This window comes from Myotis lucifugus, unplaced genomic scaffold (assembly GCF_000147115.1).
Source record: "Myotis lucifugus unplaced genomic scaffold, Myoluc2.0 scaffold_872, whole genome shotgun sequence".
Classification (NCBI taxonomy): Eukaryota; Metazoa; Chordata; class Mammalia; order Chiroptera; family Vespertilionidae; genus Myotis; species Myotis lucifugus.
The window spans coordinates 65,533-79,512 of NW_005871920.1; the positions used below are offsets into that span (position 1 = coordinate 65,533).

General features: G+C 42.7%; 1 protein-coding gene and 1 non-coding gene across 2 annotated transcripts; both read left to right on the forward strand.

The window, feature by feature from the left end:
• Window positions 1-272: 272 nt before the first annotated feature.
• LOC111824068 lies at window positions 273-376 on the forward strand. Its single transcript, XR_002827172.1, has one exon. It is a non-coding gene; the product is annotated as a U6 spliceosomal RNA (small nuclear RNA).
• Window positions 377-1,955: 1,579 nt separating this feature from the next.
• Window positions 1,956-9,164, forward strand: LOC102425318 (developmental pluripotency-associated protein 4-like). The gene is made up of 6 exons (XM_006106636.1): window positions 1,956-2,136; window positions 3,914-4,071; window positions 4,155-4,205; window positions 4,825-5,116; window positions 7,069-7,264; window positions 9,101-9,164. Exons 1-6 carry the CDS (start codon window positions 1,956-1,958, stop codon window positions 9,162-9,164), a joined length of 942 nt encoding a protein of 313 aa, XP_006106698.1.
• The last annotated feature ends 4,816 nt before the right edge of the window (window positions 9,165-13,980 follow it).

The following is a 13,980-nucleotide window of genomic DNA, read 5'->3' on the forward strand; positions in this document are numbered from 1 at the left end:
GGGGGAGGGGGGAGGGAGATCTTAGATTCATAAGTGAGAATGGGCAATTTACAGGTAGAGAAAGAGCTGAGCTTACATGGCAGAAAAATCCTAGCCAGGTGACTGAAACTGGGATTCGGAGGGACCCAGCCAAAGACACCCCTTCCCGCCCCCCACCCCAAGCCCTCTTATTATCATAATTCAAGTTGGCCAAGGTGAACATCCTAAGATCTCCATGAAGCAGTTTCTCTGTCTGAAGCTCTTGGGGCTGAGGGGGTCAAAGGTTCTTTCCGGTGCTTGCTTTGGCAGCACATATACTAAAATTGGAATGATACAGAGATTAGCATGATCCCTGCACAAGGATGACACACAAATTCGTGAAGTGTTCCATATATATAAGTTCTTTCTGAGACTTGTTTTTAATAAACAGCTTAAAATCAATATCCCAAAAAGGCAGCCTCAGGGTGGCCAAGTTTGGTTTCTTTCAGTATAGAAGAATTGAACAACTCTGCCAAGAAACCTGATCGATCACTCTTGGGATCTCTTCCTAGAACCGGGTCATTTTTGCCCTCTCAATTTTAAGATTTTTGTGAGGCCCAAAAGTGAGTATTTTGTGAAAGAGCTTTGCAAATGTAACATTTGAATATGAATGTTAAACTGCTATAGAGTTGTAAAAATGCCATACAAATGTTAATTTGTCTAGTACTCCCACCTGGATGGATGATAGAAAGGCTTTAGATTTGGGAGCACATTGACCTTAGATTTAATTTTATCTAAAATACTGTGTGCCCTTAATTTTGTAACCTTAGTTATCAATACCTGATAGAAGATAGAGGCTCAACAGAGGTCAGTTTCTCCGTATCACTCAACATTATCATCCCCACTGTTCTCTTGTTTCTTTTGATTCAATTAACCAATGAGTATTGAGTGCCTATAATGAAAAGTAAAGAAATTCTACCCTGGTGGGGCTTACAATCAAATGGAGTAACAGGCACTGATCAAATAACAAGCAAATGTAAAATTGCAACTGACAAGTGGTGGAATGAGGAAATAATGTAGATTTGCCATGGTCTGTAAAGGCTAAAAAGGATTACCAGGTGAATTAAAACTGGAAGTGAGAGCCAAAAAGAGTAAGTTTTAAAATGTAAATAGAACTGGGTGGGGTGGAGCTGAGGGAAATCTCTTTATTTTTATTTATCAGTTCTTTTTTTTTTTTTTTTAATCCTCACCCAAGGATCTTTTTCTATTGAATTTTTTAGAGAGAGGGAAAGACAGAAATATCTGATGTGAAGGAAACACATCCATTGGTTGCCTCCTACAGGCACTCCTCCCTGGGCCAGGGAGGAGTCTGCAACCAAGGTACTTGCCCTTGACTGGAATCTAACCTGGGACACTCTATCCACTGAGCCAAATGGGCTAGGATAGGGAAATCTCTTTAGGTCAAAGTAACTGTGCTGGGAAGGAAAGGAATGCTGAGATTGATACTCGGGGCAATGGAGAGTAGTAGAAAAAAAAAATACTGAAATGGAAAATGGGCTGATATGTTGTATTAAGGGCATTTGATTATCTTGAAATTTTCCTGCTAAGAACAATAATGGATGTATAGCATCTCTATGGGAAACATTTTTTTGGAAGAGGTCAAGAATAAAGAAATGGGGTGGGCAGGGGGTGGAAATCTTCTGGGTGAGACATAAGGATAATGTGGGTGATATAAGGGCTTCCTCCAAAGCAAAGCATAATTTTCTCTATTTTATTTGTATCTATATTTTGTGTCTTTTCTCCTACATTCAAATTGGCCTTCTCCCATTTCTCCATCACTGTTTTGCTGTCTTATACATAAACCTGAGCATTAAGATGATACCCAGAGAATACACGCTGCCAGCGGAGTTCAATGACCTTCAGTGACGGTCTTGGTGTCTTGGGTGTGGATAACCTTAAGGCAGACAATGTGATGTGGTGGGTCAGACGCCAGAGGAATGACTGGCTGGCTCTTCTATCCCCAGCAGAAGTCCCCAAAGAAGTCAGGGGAGCGGCAAAAAGCTTCAAAATTCCAACCAGTACCAACTGAAGAGAAACATGGGGCTGCTGGCGAACCAAGTAAACAAAGAACCTCAGGGGTGGAGACCAAACGGAAGAGATCTAAGGAAGATGACAAAGGTAAGAGGTGGACAGCCCCTCAAATCCCATTTCCTTGGTTTAAGCCTGAGGAACTTTTCTGGAAAAGGAAATAAATGTTTGTCCTCTACTCTGCAAGCCATACGCTTCCTTGGAAGCCTGGCTTAAAGCTCACCTCCCTGAAGCCTTCTTTCAGTCACCTCTTAAAACTTATTACTTCCTGTCTCCAAACTCCCACAGTTCCTTTGGTTCTAATGATTATTTGGCTTCCACTCTGACTAGGAGAAAATTCTGAGATGTCCTCAATTATAGCCGCCCGAGTGGGAGCGAGAGACAGAACTGTGGGTCTGTTGATGTCCAGAGGCCAGCTAAGAAAGGACTGCTCACATTCTGTCTGGTTGGAGCTTGGATTAAATTCCCGGTCCTATTTCTACAGATTATTTTAGCCAAGCACCATCACACTCCATGAGCCACCGCTGTGTCTTTACGTGTGGGCTTTCTGACTCTAGGCCTAACCCAGTCCTGGCCCCACTTCACTCTCTCCCACCCCCTTGCCAATGGCTAATGTAAATTCTTGCAAGTGGCTGTACACCTTTCTTCCCCCTCCCTGCTTCTTAATGTATAAAAACACTTGTAAACTCCCATGTCGATGGACATGTTTGTCTTTTCCACCTAGCCAAGCTGCTGCTGGTTTGGACTTCATGTCCCAAGACCCATCTCCTTTTTAGCTAGCATTTCTGGCTCAATGAAACCTTTCTTTAAAAAAAGACTTTCGACCATGGAAATTAAAATTTTTGTTTTAACTAGCTGCTTGGAGTTAAGGACCTTGATGTACAATGACTTGGGGCAGACCGATGCAGGTTTGAAATTACATTCTTGAAATTCACCCTGGCCGGTTTGGCTCACTGGATAGAGCATCAGCCTGCAGGCTGAAGGGTCCCGGGTTCAATTCCTGTCAAGGGCACATTCTTCGGTTGCAGGCTCCTGGCCCTGGTTGGGGTACGTGCAGGAGGCAACCAATCGATGTGTCTCTCTCACATCGATGTCTCTCTCCTCTCATCCTCTCCCACACTGTCTAAAAATCAGTGCAAATATATCCTCAGGTGAGGATTAAAAAAATAACATTCTTGAAACTCCACTTCCTATTTTAAAAATCGAGGATAATATCTACTAGGCTGAGTCAGGGGTGGAAGGTCAGTTGTAATTTATACATAATGATTGGGTAAAACTTCCAAACTATACTCAGCTAGTAACGTGGACTCAGTAAATGATGGTGATTATTAGTGTAGATATAATTGTGTCTGTTCTGGAGCTGTGTTCTGTAAGTCTTTTCCTAAATGGTGTGTGCGGGGTGCAGCAGGAGAGGAGGCCTGTGTGCCAGGACAGCAGTGCTGCCCTGATGGGGTGGGCCGGCAGATCTGTGGGTAACAGGGGTTGTGCTGCACTTTGCTGAATGGTTTACTGTTTTGCGAGAGGACAAGGCATCACTGCATATTTATGATCTCAGGTCTAAAACTTCCCTCATTTCCCTGGATTGGAAGGACGATCTCTAAGCAACCTCCTTGGAATCTGTGGGTTAGGGAGCTCACAAGTGTGTGTGTGTGAGGAGTGGGGAGTTTTAGGAATTAAAAACTGGGGAACTCAGAAGTATTACGTCTTAGGTGTGAGGTCTGTGCCTTTGAGGTTTTGTGGTCTTGGGTAAATCATTTAACTGGACACTGGGGACTGTACTATGATAACTAAAAGTGACTGTACTTCTGACATTTTAAAGGGTCACGTAAGAGTTAATTATTAATAATTTTATCCCATTCTCCTTCAGCTTGTCCACAAAAGATGGTACAGGAAAATAAAAGAGTAAGAATTCACAAGAAGATACCGATTCCTCCGCTGCCCCTTCACTTGCCACCAGTTAACCTGATTCACCGAGACGTCGTGAGGGCTTGGTGCCAGCAATTAAAGCTGAGCACCAGCGGCCAGGTGAGGGCCCAGGCTGTTAGTGCGGCTGGAAGGAAGCGTGGGAACCTTGATCTAATTATTAACTCATTTTTCTCTTGTCTTAGAAATGGGAAACATATAATAGGCTGCGTGCATATGCTTACCCTAATCAAAAGGTGAGTAAATTGTAAGAAATTTGGTAGAATGGAAGCTTCAGTTCTCATCCCTAATTACCTATTTTAGTATGAATAAGTAGTAAAAGAATTGCCCTAGCCCTTCTTTCCCTCTCCACTCCTAAAAAGGCACACCATCCCTGTCCTCAGTTTTCACCAACTCTGCAAAGAATAGTAAAAACGATGCTGCACTTCTTTTTTTCTTTTTTTTAAATATGTTTTTATTGGTTTGGAGAGAGAGAGAGAGAGAGAGAGATCAAGCTGTTGCCTCCTGCACGTGCCCCAACCAGGGATCAAACTTGAAACCTGGGTACGTGCCCTGACCAGGAATTGAACCATCAACCTTGTAAGACACACTAGCTTGGGTGAGGCTGCATTTATTTTATTTTATTTCAGACAGGAAGGGAGAGGGAGATAGAAACATCAGTGATGAGAGAGAATCATTGATTGGCTGCTTCCTGCACGCCCCCCCCCCCCCCATTGGGGATCGAACCCACAACCCGGGCATGTGCCCTGGTCCATGACCTCCTGGTTCATAGGTCAATGATCAACCACTAAGCCACACCAACTGGGAGAGGCCACACTTCTGATAACACTTTCATCTCTCCAATTCTACTTGTAGGAGATTCCTGTCAAACCAGAGGAGGCAAAGATATTGACATTAACACAAAGGAAATTGAAGATGCAAAAGGGGGAAATGAGTCTGGACAGTTCTGGTCTTCCTGAACTGACTGGTCCCCTGGTGGGGGGTCCTGCTCCTGATGGGGGTGCTACTGCTCTCCTGGAGCGAATGGACAATGTTTTCGTGACAACTTCCACCCCGGATGATGTGTTTGCCTCCTGGAGCAGAATTGCAGCCACTACTGGGAAGTCTGGGAAGATGGAGAATGTGAGGTCGCCACAGGAGGCCTCTGGTAAGCTCCATATCAAAGCTGATTCTGGTTCAGATGAGGAAATAAGTTTAATTGATATTATTATTTAATGGTTTTTTGTTGTTGTTGTTAATCCTCACCTGAGGACATTTTTTTCAGAGAGTGGAAGGGAGCCAGACTGACAAACAGAGAGAAATATCGATGTGAGAGAGACATCAATTGGTTGCCTCCTGCACAGGCCTGGATTAGGGCTGGGGATCAAGCCTGCAACCAAGATACATACTCTTGACCAGAATTGAATTTAGACCCTTCTTCAGTCTGCAGGCTTATGCTCTACCCACTGAGCCAAACCGGCTAGGGAGTTTAATTGATATTAATTTCCATTTAGGCCATATCTAAATGACCTAAAGGGCTAATGATTCCTGCCATCACCCCTAGTTTCTGATTCAAGGCCTGAGTGTGCATTTCTGGCAATTTTCTCAGCACTGCTGAGGATGCTAGTCGGGGGACCACCACTCTGAGAACCACTGCTCTAAATTACTGGTGTCATCACAAAGGGATGGCAATCTGTTTGAATTAATTTATTTCCTCTTTAAGGAACTAGAGCATAACTGTTTTTGGCTCAGTGGATAGAGCGTCAGCCTGCGGACCAAAGGATCCTGGGTTTGGTTCTGGTCAACGGCACGTACCTCAGTTGCAGGCTTCTCCCAGGCCAAGGGCACGTACCTCACTTGCAGGCTTCTCCCAGGCCATGGTCAGGGTGTGCAGGAGGCAACCAGTTTATGTGTTCCTCTCACATCCACTGTCTCTAAAAATCAATGGAAAAAATATCTTCCCGTGAGGATTTTTAATATGCGGGAAACGTATTTATACGTTTTACGTTGACTGTAAGTAGTAGAGCCACCTGTTAGCGCGCGATAAAAACTACCCGCAAACAATGTGTTAAAAAAAGAAAGAAAAAAGGGCAGGTTCTAAAATCAACTGCCTGAGCTGAAGCCCTGGGTCTTCTAACATCCATTAAATGAGAAACACTGGTAGATTGTTGCAGCTTTTTTCCAGTTTTCACACCATAAAATGGGCTAAGAATATGATGCCTACCTCATACTTTTGTAAGAATTATAGAATAGAAGATATAATTAAGGAGGATCATAAACTGGTGAGCTCAACAAACTGCCTATTGAAGTATTCACACCCTTGGACCTATTTCATGAAGGCCATTCCAGACCTCTCTGGGTTAGGTTTTTTTTTTGGGGGGGAGGGGGGGGGAGTTAGTCTTTCTGTTGAAGGAAACCAGAATGCATCATCCACAAATATAACTCTTTGACATAAAGAAATTTATTTTGAGGTGCAGGGAATTAAACTCAGAAAAAAACCCTCCCCCTTTTCTGCCTAAAGGGAGGACGACATAAATTCTCCTTTTGCCAGAGACGCTCTTGTCAACTGAGAGATGGTATCAGAGGAACCTGTGAGCAAACCTTACTCCGTTAGTGTCCTCCCATGTATTTACCTCCCCACAGTTCACCACCCTTTGGGGCCTAAAACTGCTTTCCTTTGTCCTGTCATTTCTCCACAAATATATTGTTCTTTGTAGAAGATGTTATACAAGATGGAGTCCAGTTTTGTTGTGTTTTCTCCTACCTGGCATGCACTTCATGCATTAATAAAGTGTTTTTCTCTTATTAATCTATCTTCTTTTTAGAATCCCAGCTGAAAGCCTAAGATTTGTAGAGGTAAAGTTTTGCCTCCCCAGCACCACCATCTACCCACTTGCAGCTTATACCACTTCCAACTATAGTTTTTGTTTCTTTTTAAAGTTATAACAGGAACTGTCTTGCATTATTTTCTAAAGGGAACAGGATACAGCAGGTCAAGTTAGAATTCCAGGGTTCATATCTCAAGAGCTAGCACTTGAGAAAGAATCAAAGACCAGGATGCAATTTTTGAACATGATTTGGTCTTGCTCTGTTTGTACTTACCTCTTTTTCCTTCCCCAGGTTACAAGTGGTGTGTGGTCCATGGACAGAGTCTCCCTGCAGACACAGAGGGTTGGGTTCAGCTACAGTTTTATGCTGGGCAAGCCTGGGTTCCAGAGAAACCGGGGCAAGTGTGTGCACTCTTCTTGATACCTTCCTGCAACTTTCCACCCCCACACCTGGAGGATAACATGCTGTGCCCCAAATGCATTCATAGGTAATTACCTAGTTCTTTTCTACAAACTAAAAGTGGGCTTTTGGGTTTTAGTTGAGGGAGACAAGAGATGTATGTTTCTTCATCTTAATTAGCCCTGTATTTCAAGCAAAAGTTAACAACAAAGAATTTCAAGAAAATTATCACCCATTAGTATTTTCCTAGGAAAAGACATTTATGTCTATTTGGAGACCCATAATTTTAAAGAAACACACATTTATAATTACTATTACAAATATATGCACTACACAGAAATAATGACTATCCAAAAAAAAACCCATCTTCCTATAAGTAGCCTACAGTCTAATGGGGATGATTGGTTTGTAAACATCTGTAAACATTTGATGCCATGTGGTGACTGGCATAAAAAAAGAGATTTATTTATTAATGTAAGGGAAGAACTGACTAGATGAAAAGCTGTAAGGTCATTTTTCAGTATGGGGATCAGAGCCGAGGCTGTGAAGGAACTTAGGACAACATAGAATTGAAAGTAGTTCATTGTGACAGAATATTGCAGGAAATAAGCCTCCATTTTCTGTTACAATATATGCCTATCTAAAGATATTGTGTAAAAAAAAAAAAATGAGTAAACAAGAAAAATGTACACTTGCAGTTGGGGGGAGGACAAGGAGTTGAGTCAAGCAGCTCATCCCTAGGTGATGGGCCACTGGAGGGTTTTAAGAGGTAAATGGACTGAGGCTTACATTCCAAAGAGGAAAGGGTGTACGAACTATTGGAAGAAATCTTGTAGGGAAATTCCACTTTTCATATGTTTAATGGGCCTGTCACTTCCTATAGGTGCCAAAAAAACAACAACAAATCTTGCTTCTAGATAATTAGCTGATGGTTTTGAATGTTTAGATATTGCTAAAGGTAATATTTGCAGTGGAGCTCAGGATAGTGCTTCAAGGAACAGCAATATTAGGGGAACATGTTAAAGGAGGCAGAAAAGAAACGAGAAAAGCTGGAATATGAAGTTAATGGGGGGAGAATGCCTGGGGAAACTTTCCTAATTCCAAGTGAAGTTTGAAGAAGGTACACATAATGTACTTGTTTAGATGATATAAGAGATTCAAAGGAGTAAAGGATATAGAAAATTTGGTGTTGGTTGAATCAGGGGAGGAAAGAAGTAGAGACTGCAATTGGAGATATTTTCTGAAAGTACAAATGGAGAAGTGGAGTAATGGGATGCTTACAGGGAATTTTCATCAGGGACAGGGAAGATGGGGAGAAGAGAATCCCTCTGGTGCAGCCCAGTCATGGCTCCTAAGGATCTGTGCCCCCACCGCTCAGCTGTAAGGAACCACCCTGGGCTCCATCTCTGAGCTTTCTGTTGTCCTGCTTACCCTCCACCCCTTCGGTGTCATGGTTACTGAACACCAGAGATCCAGCACAGCTGGTAGAGGATAGCAGTCTGAAGGGGGGCGTCTCAGGCCAGGCTCCCCCTTCATCTAGGAGTGGCAGCCCCTGGGACCTGGCACAGGGAGTATACATTTGTCTTTTCCCCTTCTGGCTGTCCTGCTTCCTGCCACAATTCTATGCCAATGAAGTTAAATACAATTGAGGTCATTCATGTTGGATAGCTTTTACTGACATACTGGGACCATGGGAAATGGTAAAAACAATCCCTCGGGGGGCTTCTCCTGCCCAAGGCTGCACAGAACAGGAAAGTGATAGAGACACAACGTGGCTGAAGTTGCCATTCCCAGGGGGCCTGGCCATGTGCTTTCCACCCCTATCCAAAGTTTAAGGACAATTTTACTGGCATTCCAGCACTAGGTTTCTTGACATTTCTTGTTTGGATTTTTAAAGATGACGATCATTTCATTTGCTTTATAGGAATAAAGTATTAGCGAGAAGCTTCCATTGCCAAGAAAAAGAGTACGACTACGACTGTAATTAATATGGTAGAAAGGTGACTACAATCAACTCCATGGTGCCACTGACGGCAACTCTGGGCTGCTTGACACCCTCCATGCTGCATGCTCCCTGCTCACAGGGCCCAGACCGGTGGGGAGCAGATGTTACTCTCAGACTACCAACAGTGCCTGCTGCTTCGTCTGCTGGGATACAGCTATGTTTTAAAATAGACATGCACTTCACAAACTATCATTCATTGCAGTGAAGATGCAAAAGTCACTCACACGGTCCAACGATGACCTGTCTGGAACAGAAGTGACTCCACTTCTGTTCTTTCACGGTGGGAGCCTGCACTGAACCTCATGGGGGGAGTGGAGAAACAGCTGTGCTCCTTCACTAAACTCCTGCCTCAGAATTGTGTCCGCTCCCAAAAACATTCTTGATATTCAAAACATTTTGCAAAGTTGTCTGAACTTGGGATTTCTGTAGTGTGTCTCTGGGATGAAAACACGGGCACTTGGGCCAGTATCATTTCTAGTTGTAACTGGTTTGTATATTTTTGCTTTTTAAATATGCCCAAGGGCCCTAACTGGTTTGGCTCAATGGATAGAGCGTCAGCCTTCGGACTCAAGGGTCCCAGGTTCGATTCCGGTCGAGGGCATGTACCTTGGTTGCAGGCAATACCCAGTAGGGAGTATGCAGGAGGCAGCTAATCGATGTTTCTAACTCTCTATCCCTCTCCCTTCCTCTCTGTAAGAAATCAATAAAATATATTTTAAAAAAAAATATATGCCCAAGGTTACTTCTGAGTCATAAATATCTAGTATGCTTAAATTCCATATGTAAAGTAATTCATCTGCTGTTTCGGGAACTTTGTTGTGTGCAAATTATTGTTAATGTTCTTAACTCAGTAGGATTAAGCCAAGAGGCATGATTTTGTTTCAGTGTAATAAATAATATACACTTTATTTCTTATTAGTGTATGTCTATTATTTTGTTTTCTTTTTTTAACTTTTCCCTTTTTATATTGGATTGCTCAAGTTTCTATTTTGTTTCCTTCCTCTCTTTATTAATTTGGGAATTTTACTTTGCTTTCTAGTTCTGTTTATAGACAGTTCCCTGTCCCTAACACACTAAAATAAACTTAAAATTCTCTTCGCATAAATCCTATCACTAAGATTGTTTAGTTACCCCTCCTTACTGCCCCTGGCAGAATAAAATCTAGTCACATTCCCCAATCCTCCATAAAATTCACAAACCTCCCCAAAATTACTATAAAGTTTTAACTATCCCCCCTTCATTGTCTCTGTCCCAAGCTCTTAGAATATTTCAAGGAAGAGACAAATCTAAGTTATATACTCTATAACTCCATGGCAAAGGGGCTTTGTGGTATGGTCTTGATGCGGGGGCGGAGAGGGCGGGAGGGCAAGAGAAGAGCCATTTTTCCCATTTGGAAATTAAAATTAACAGCCACAAAAATATGTCTGCCCATAAGCACATGTGCGTGTGCTTGTGTGTGTGTGTAACATATGAGGTGCAATAGAAATCAGGCCAGCCCTCCAAATTTTCCTTGGCTCCAAAGGGCCATAAAAGACTAAGAGTTGGTGCTGAAGTAACAGCTCTGGAGTCCAAAGCCCTGCCAAGACATTGCTGACTGAGGCAAAAGAACCTGCATGTAGAAAATCTGTGAACTCACTGACAGGAAGCCAAAGTGGAAGTAACCACATCTTCAAAGATCCCCCAACCCTAGAGAGCAGAGGTGGAAAGGAGAAGAAAGAAGGGGGAAATTTTTGTTGTTGTTGTTAATCCTCACCCAAAGGTATTTTTCCATTGATTTTTAGAAAGAGTAGAAGGGGGAAAAGATGAAAGTGGGAGGGAAGGGGAGAGACAGAAGGAAAAATGTAGATGTGAAAGAGAGACATCAACTGATTGCCTCCTGCAGGATGGCGAGGTATATGCCCTTGACCAAAATCGAACCCAGGACCCTTCAGCTGATGCTCTATCCACTGAGCCAAACCAGTTAGGGCAAAAACTTATTTTTCTTTATTTTTAAAAAATTTTTTTTTGTTAATCCTCACCCAAGGTTATTGTTCCATTGATTTTTAGAGAGAGGAGAGACAGAGAGAAACATCAATGTGTCTATTGGTTGCCTCCTACAGGCACTGCAACCAAACCTGCAACCAAGGTACATGCCCTTGACCGGAATCGAACCCAGGACCCTTCAGTCCATCGGCCAACGCTCTATCCACTGAGGCAGAATGGTCAGGGCAAAACTCATTTTTCTTTAGAAGTGAAGTTGTTTTGACACAAGTATAGACATCTTCATTCTTCATTTGTTGTCATTGATAAGCAGTCAGCAGCCCAACAGCTAAAGGGGCTTATGCTATAAAATAATAGCCTAATATACTAAGTGTCCAGTAGGCCGGTCGGCTGTTCAACCAATTAAAGCGTAATATGCTAATGATACGCTAAGGCCGCTCAACCGCTCGCTATCATGTGCACTGACCACCAGGGGGAAGATGCTCCAACTGGTAGGTTAGCTTACTGCTGGGGTCCAGCCGATTCAGATTGAGCAAGACAGGCCAGGCATGCCCTGGAGCCCTCCTGAGGTCCCTCCCCAGCTGGCCAACCTCCCACATCCTTCCCCAGCCCTGATTGTGCGCCAGTGGGCTCCCTTGGCCTGGCCTGCACCCTCTTGCAATCCAGGCTGAGGGACTTCCCCCGCCCCCCAAGTGCACGAATTTCATGCACCAGGCCTCTAGTGGATAAATACAAGTGGAGAAGCAACTCTGGCAAGGGGACATTTAGACTGAATGTTTAGAATTTATGAGGACTATCTGAGAGTTTAGATTTGGACAAAGGCTCTTTGGGCATCTCTTCACATAGATGGTAGTGGGTGATAAACCACCCCAGAATCCAGGTGAAAGACATCAGCCTGCCTATTATACTGAAGTCTTCATTCCCTAGCAACGTGCTCTAGCATCAGGGAACTTTTACTTTTGTGCTGGCATCTGGAAAGCCAGCTCTAACTTGGATGCCATCTCTCCGAAGTGCTTTCTAGCATAAAAAGACACACCTCATATTAAATGTGTGTCTAAATTAATTGTAATTTCCACAGAGAACCCAGGCTAAATACTAGTAAATTGCTGGCAAAGACAATTCAGTTTCTGAGCATAACTTTTGCTGCCCCTTGAAACAATAGACAAAGCAAAACACTGTTGTTCCATGATTCAGAAGGTTTTTTTTTTTCTTCAAAAGAAAAAAAAACAAAAACCAAAAAATGCCCTTTTATTCTCAGTCAGAGTTAAGATTTGTAACTATTGCTCTAAAGTAGAAATTAGTTCAATAGTCCTTTTAAGTGGGAATTTCTTGAAATGAAGAATGCGGCCAAAGTTGGGAACACCTTTCAGTGCAATTCCATTTTCCTCCCCAGAAAACTAAAGAACTCAGTAGCGGTCCCTTCCATTTGGAAGTGAGACTGAATCATCGTTGCCAAACTGTTTCTCAGAACCCTAGGGCTCTGCAGATGTCTTACGAGTTTTATTTCCCAGCTAGAGTCATTCCACTTTGACCTGTTATGTATTGGTGCTCCATAAACATTTACCCTTTAGAATATGGTCCTCTAATTATTTTTTAAAAAGGATTTTGAAAATACAATACATTCGCAAATATTTGAAATAGGTAATGCATTTTTCTTTCAGAACCCTGTTATTGAAATAAATATTAAAATGCAAGTATTCATAAACAATTTTTCTTTATTTTTAATATATCTACCCTACAGCCTAGATTATTATTATTTTAAATATATTTTTATTGACTTCAGAGAGGAAGGGAGAGGGAGAGAGAGAGACAGAAACATCAATGACGGGGGAGAATCATTGATCTGCTGCCTCCTGCCTGCCCCACACTGGGGATTGAGACCACAACCCAGATATGTACTCTGACTGGGAATCTAACCATGACCTCCTGGATTATGGGTTGTTGCTCAACCACCAAACTACACTGGCCAGGCCTAGGTTATTTTTTAAAAAATAGCTTTACATCCTGCTTTTGAGCTTTTAGGTATATACTGAAGCCCCAAACTTAAGTTTGTGTAATACAATTTAGAGAAATTTGTTGCACCTAATTAAGAGCCTTATCTGAACCAGGCGCTATGCTGAGAATGAAGAGAATGAAGATGACTTTGAAGAGTGTCATGGATGGTAAGAGAGTCACGTGAGTCTGCGATCAGTGTTTACACCACATCCTCTAGCAGCAGCGCTGATAGGGGCTTCTACTCAAAAGGGGGTGGGGTGGGATGAGGAAGACAGGAAGAAGCTGTAGCAAACCTGAATAGCCAGCATTCAGACACAGCATAGAAGGTCCCTGGGACCTTCATTTTCCGGGGTTCTAAAGGCTGGGCGTTTAGGCGGGGTCTTGGGATAGAATCAATAGGATATTCATTAGCTTTATGCTGATATACCAAAACGAGATTTATTCTTTTAATTTGTCCTTGGGTGTGGTTGGCAAATGGGACTTAATTGGATTTCTGTTATCTGTCTCCCTGAGTAGGGCGAGTTAAGCTATTTACCCTCTGGTTGGGGAGGAGAGTGCAAACCATTTACTCTTAAGTGTCCTTGGTTTAGGGAAGATAGGATTTACTTGATGGATACAAACTGCATTTAACCGTTTCTCGACATAAAATAAAACAAGCGCTATCACGCTGTTTGGGTCTTTTCATACTCATTTAGAGAAAGCGCGGTTGCGCTGTTTGGGATTCTTCGACAGTGTTTTTTCAATACCCCCTGGGACTCAAACGAATCGTATGTTTTCTCGACATAAAATCTCAGCAGCGCGATCGTGCTGCTTGGGACTTAAAC

Coding starts and splice junctions, on each gene's coding strand:
- LOC102425318 (XM_006106636.1), top strand. CDS start 1,956: ATGACTGGCTGGCTCTTCTATCCCCAGCAGAAGTCCCCAAAGAAGTCA. Junction 4,206..4,824: donor ATGCTTACCCTAATCAAAAG/GTGAGTAAATTG, acceptor TTCTACTTGTAG/GAGATTCCTGTCAAACCAGA. Junction 7,265..9,100: donor TGCCCCAAATGCATTCATAG/GTAATTACCTAG, acceptor TTTGCTTTATAG/GAATAAAGTATTAGCGAGAA.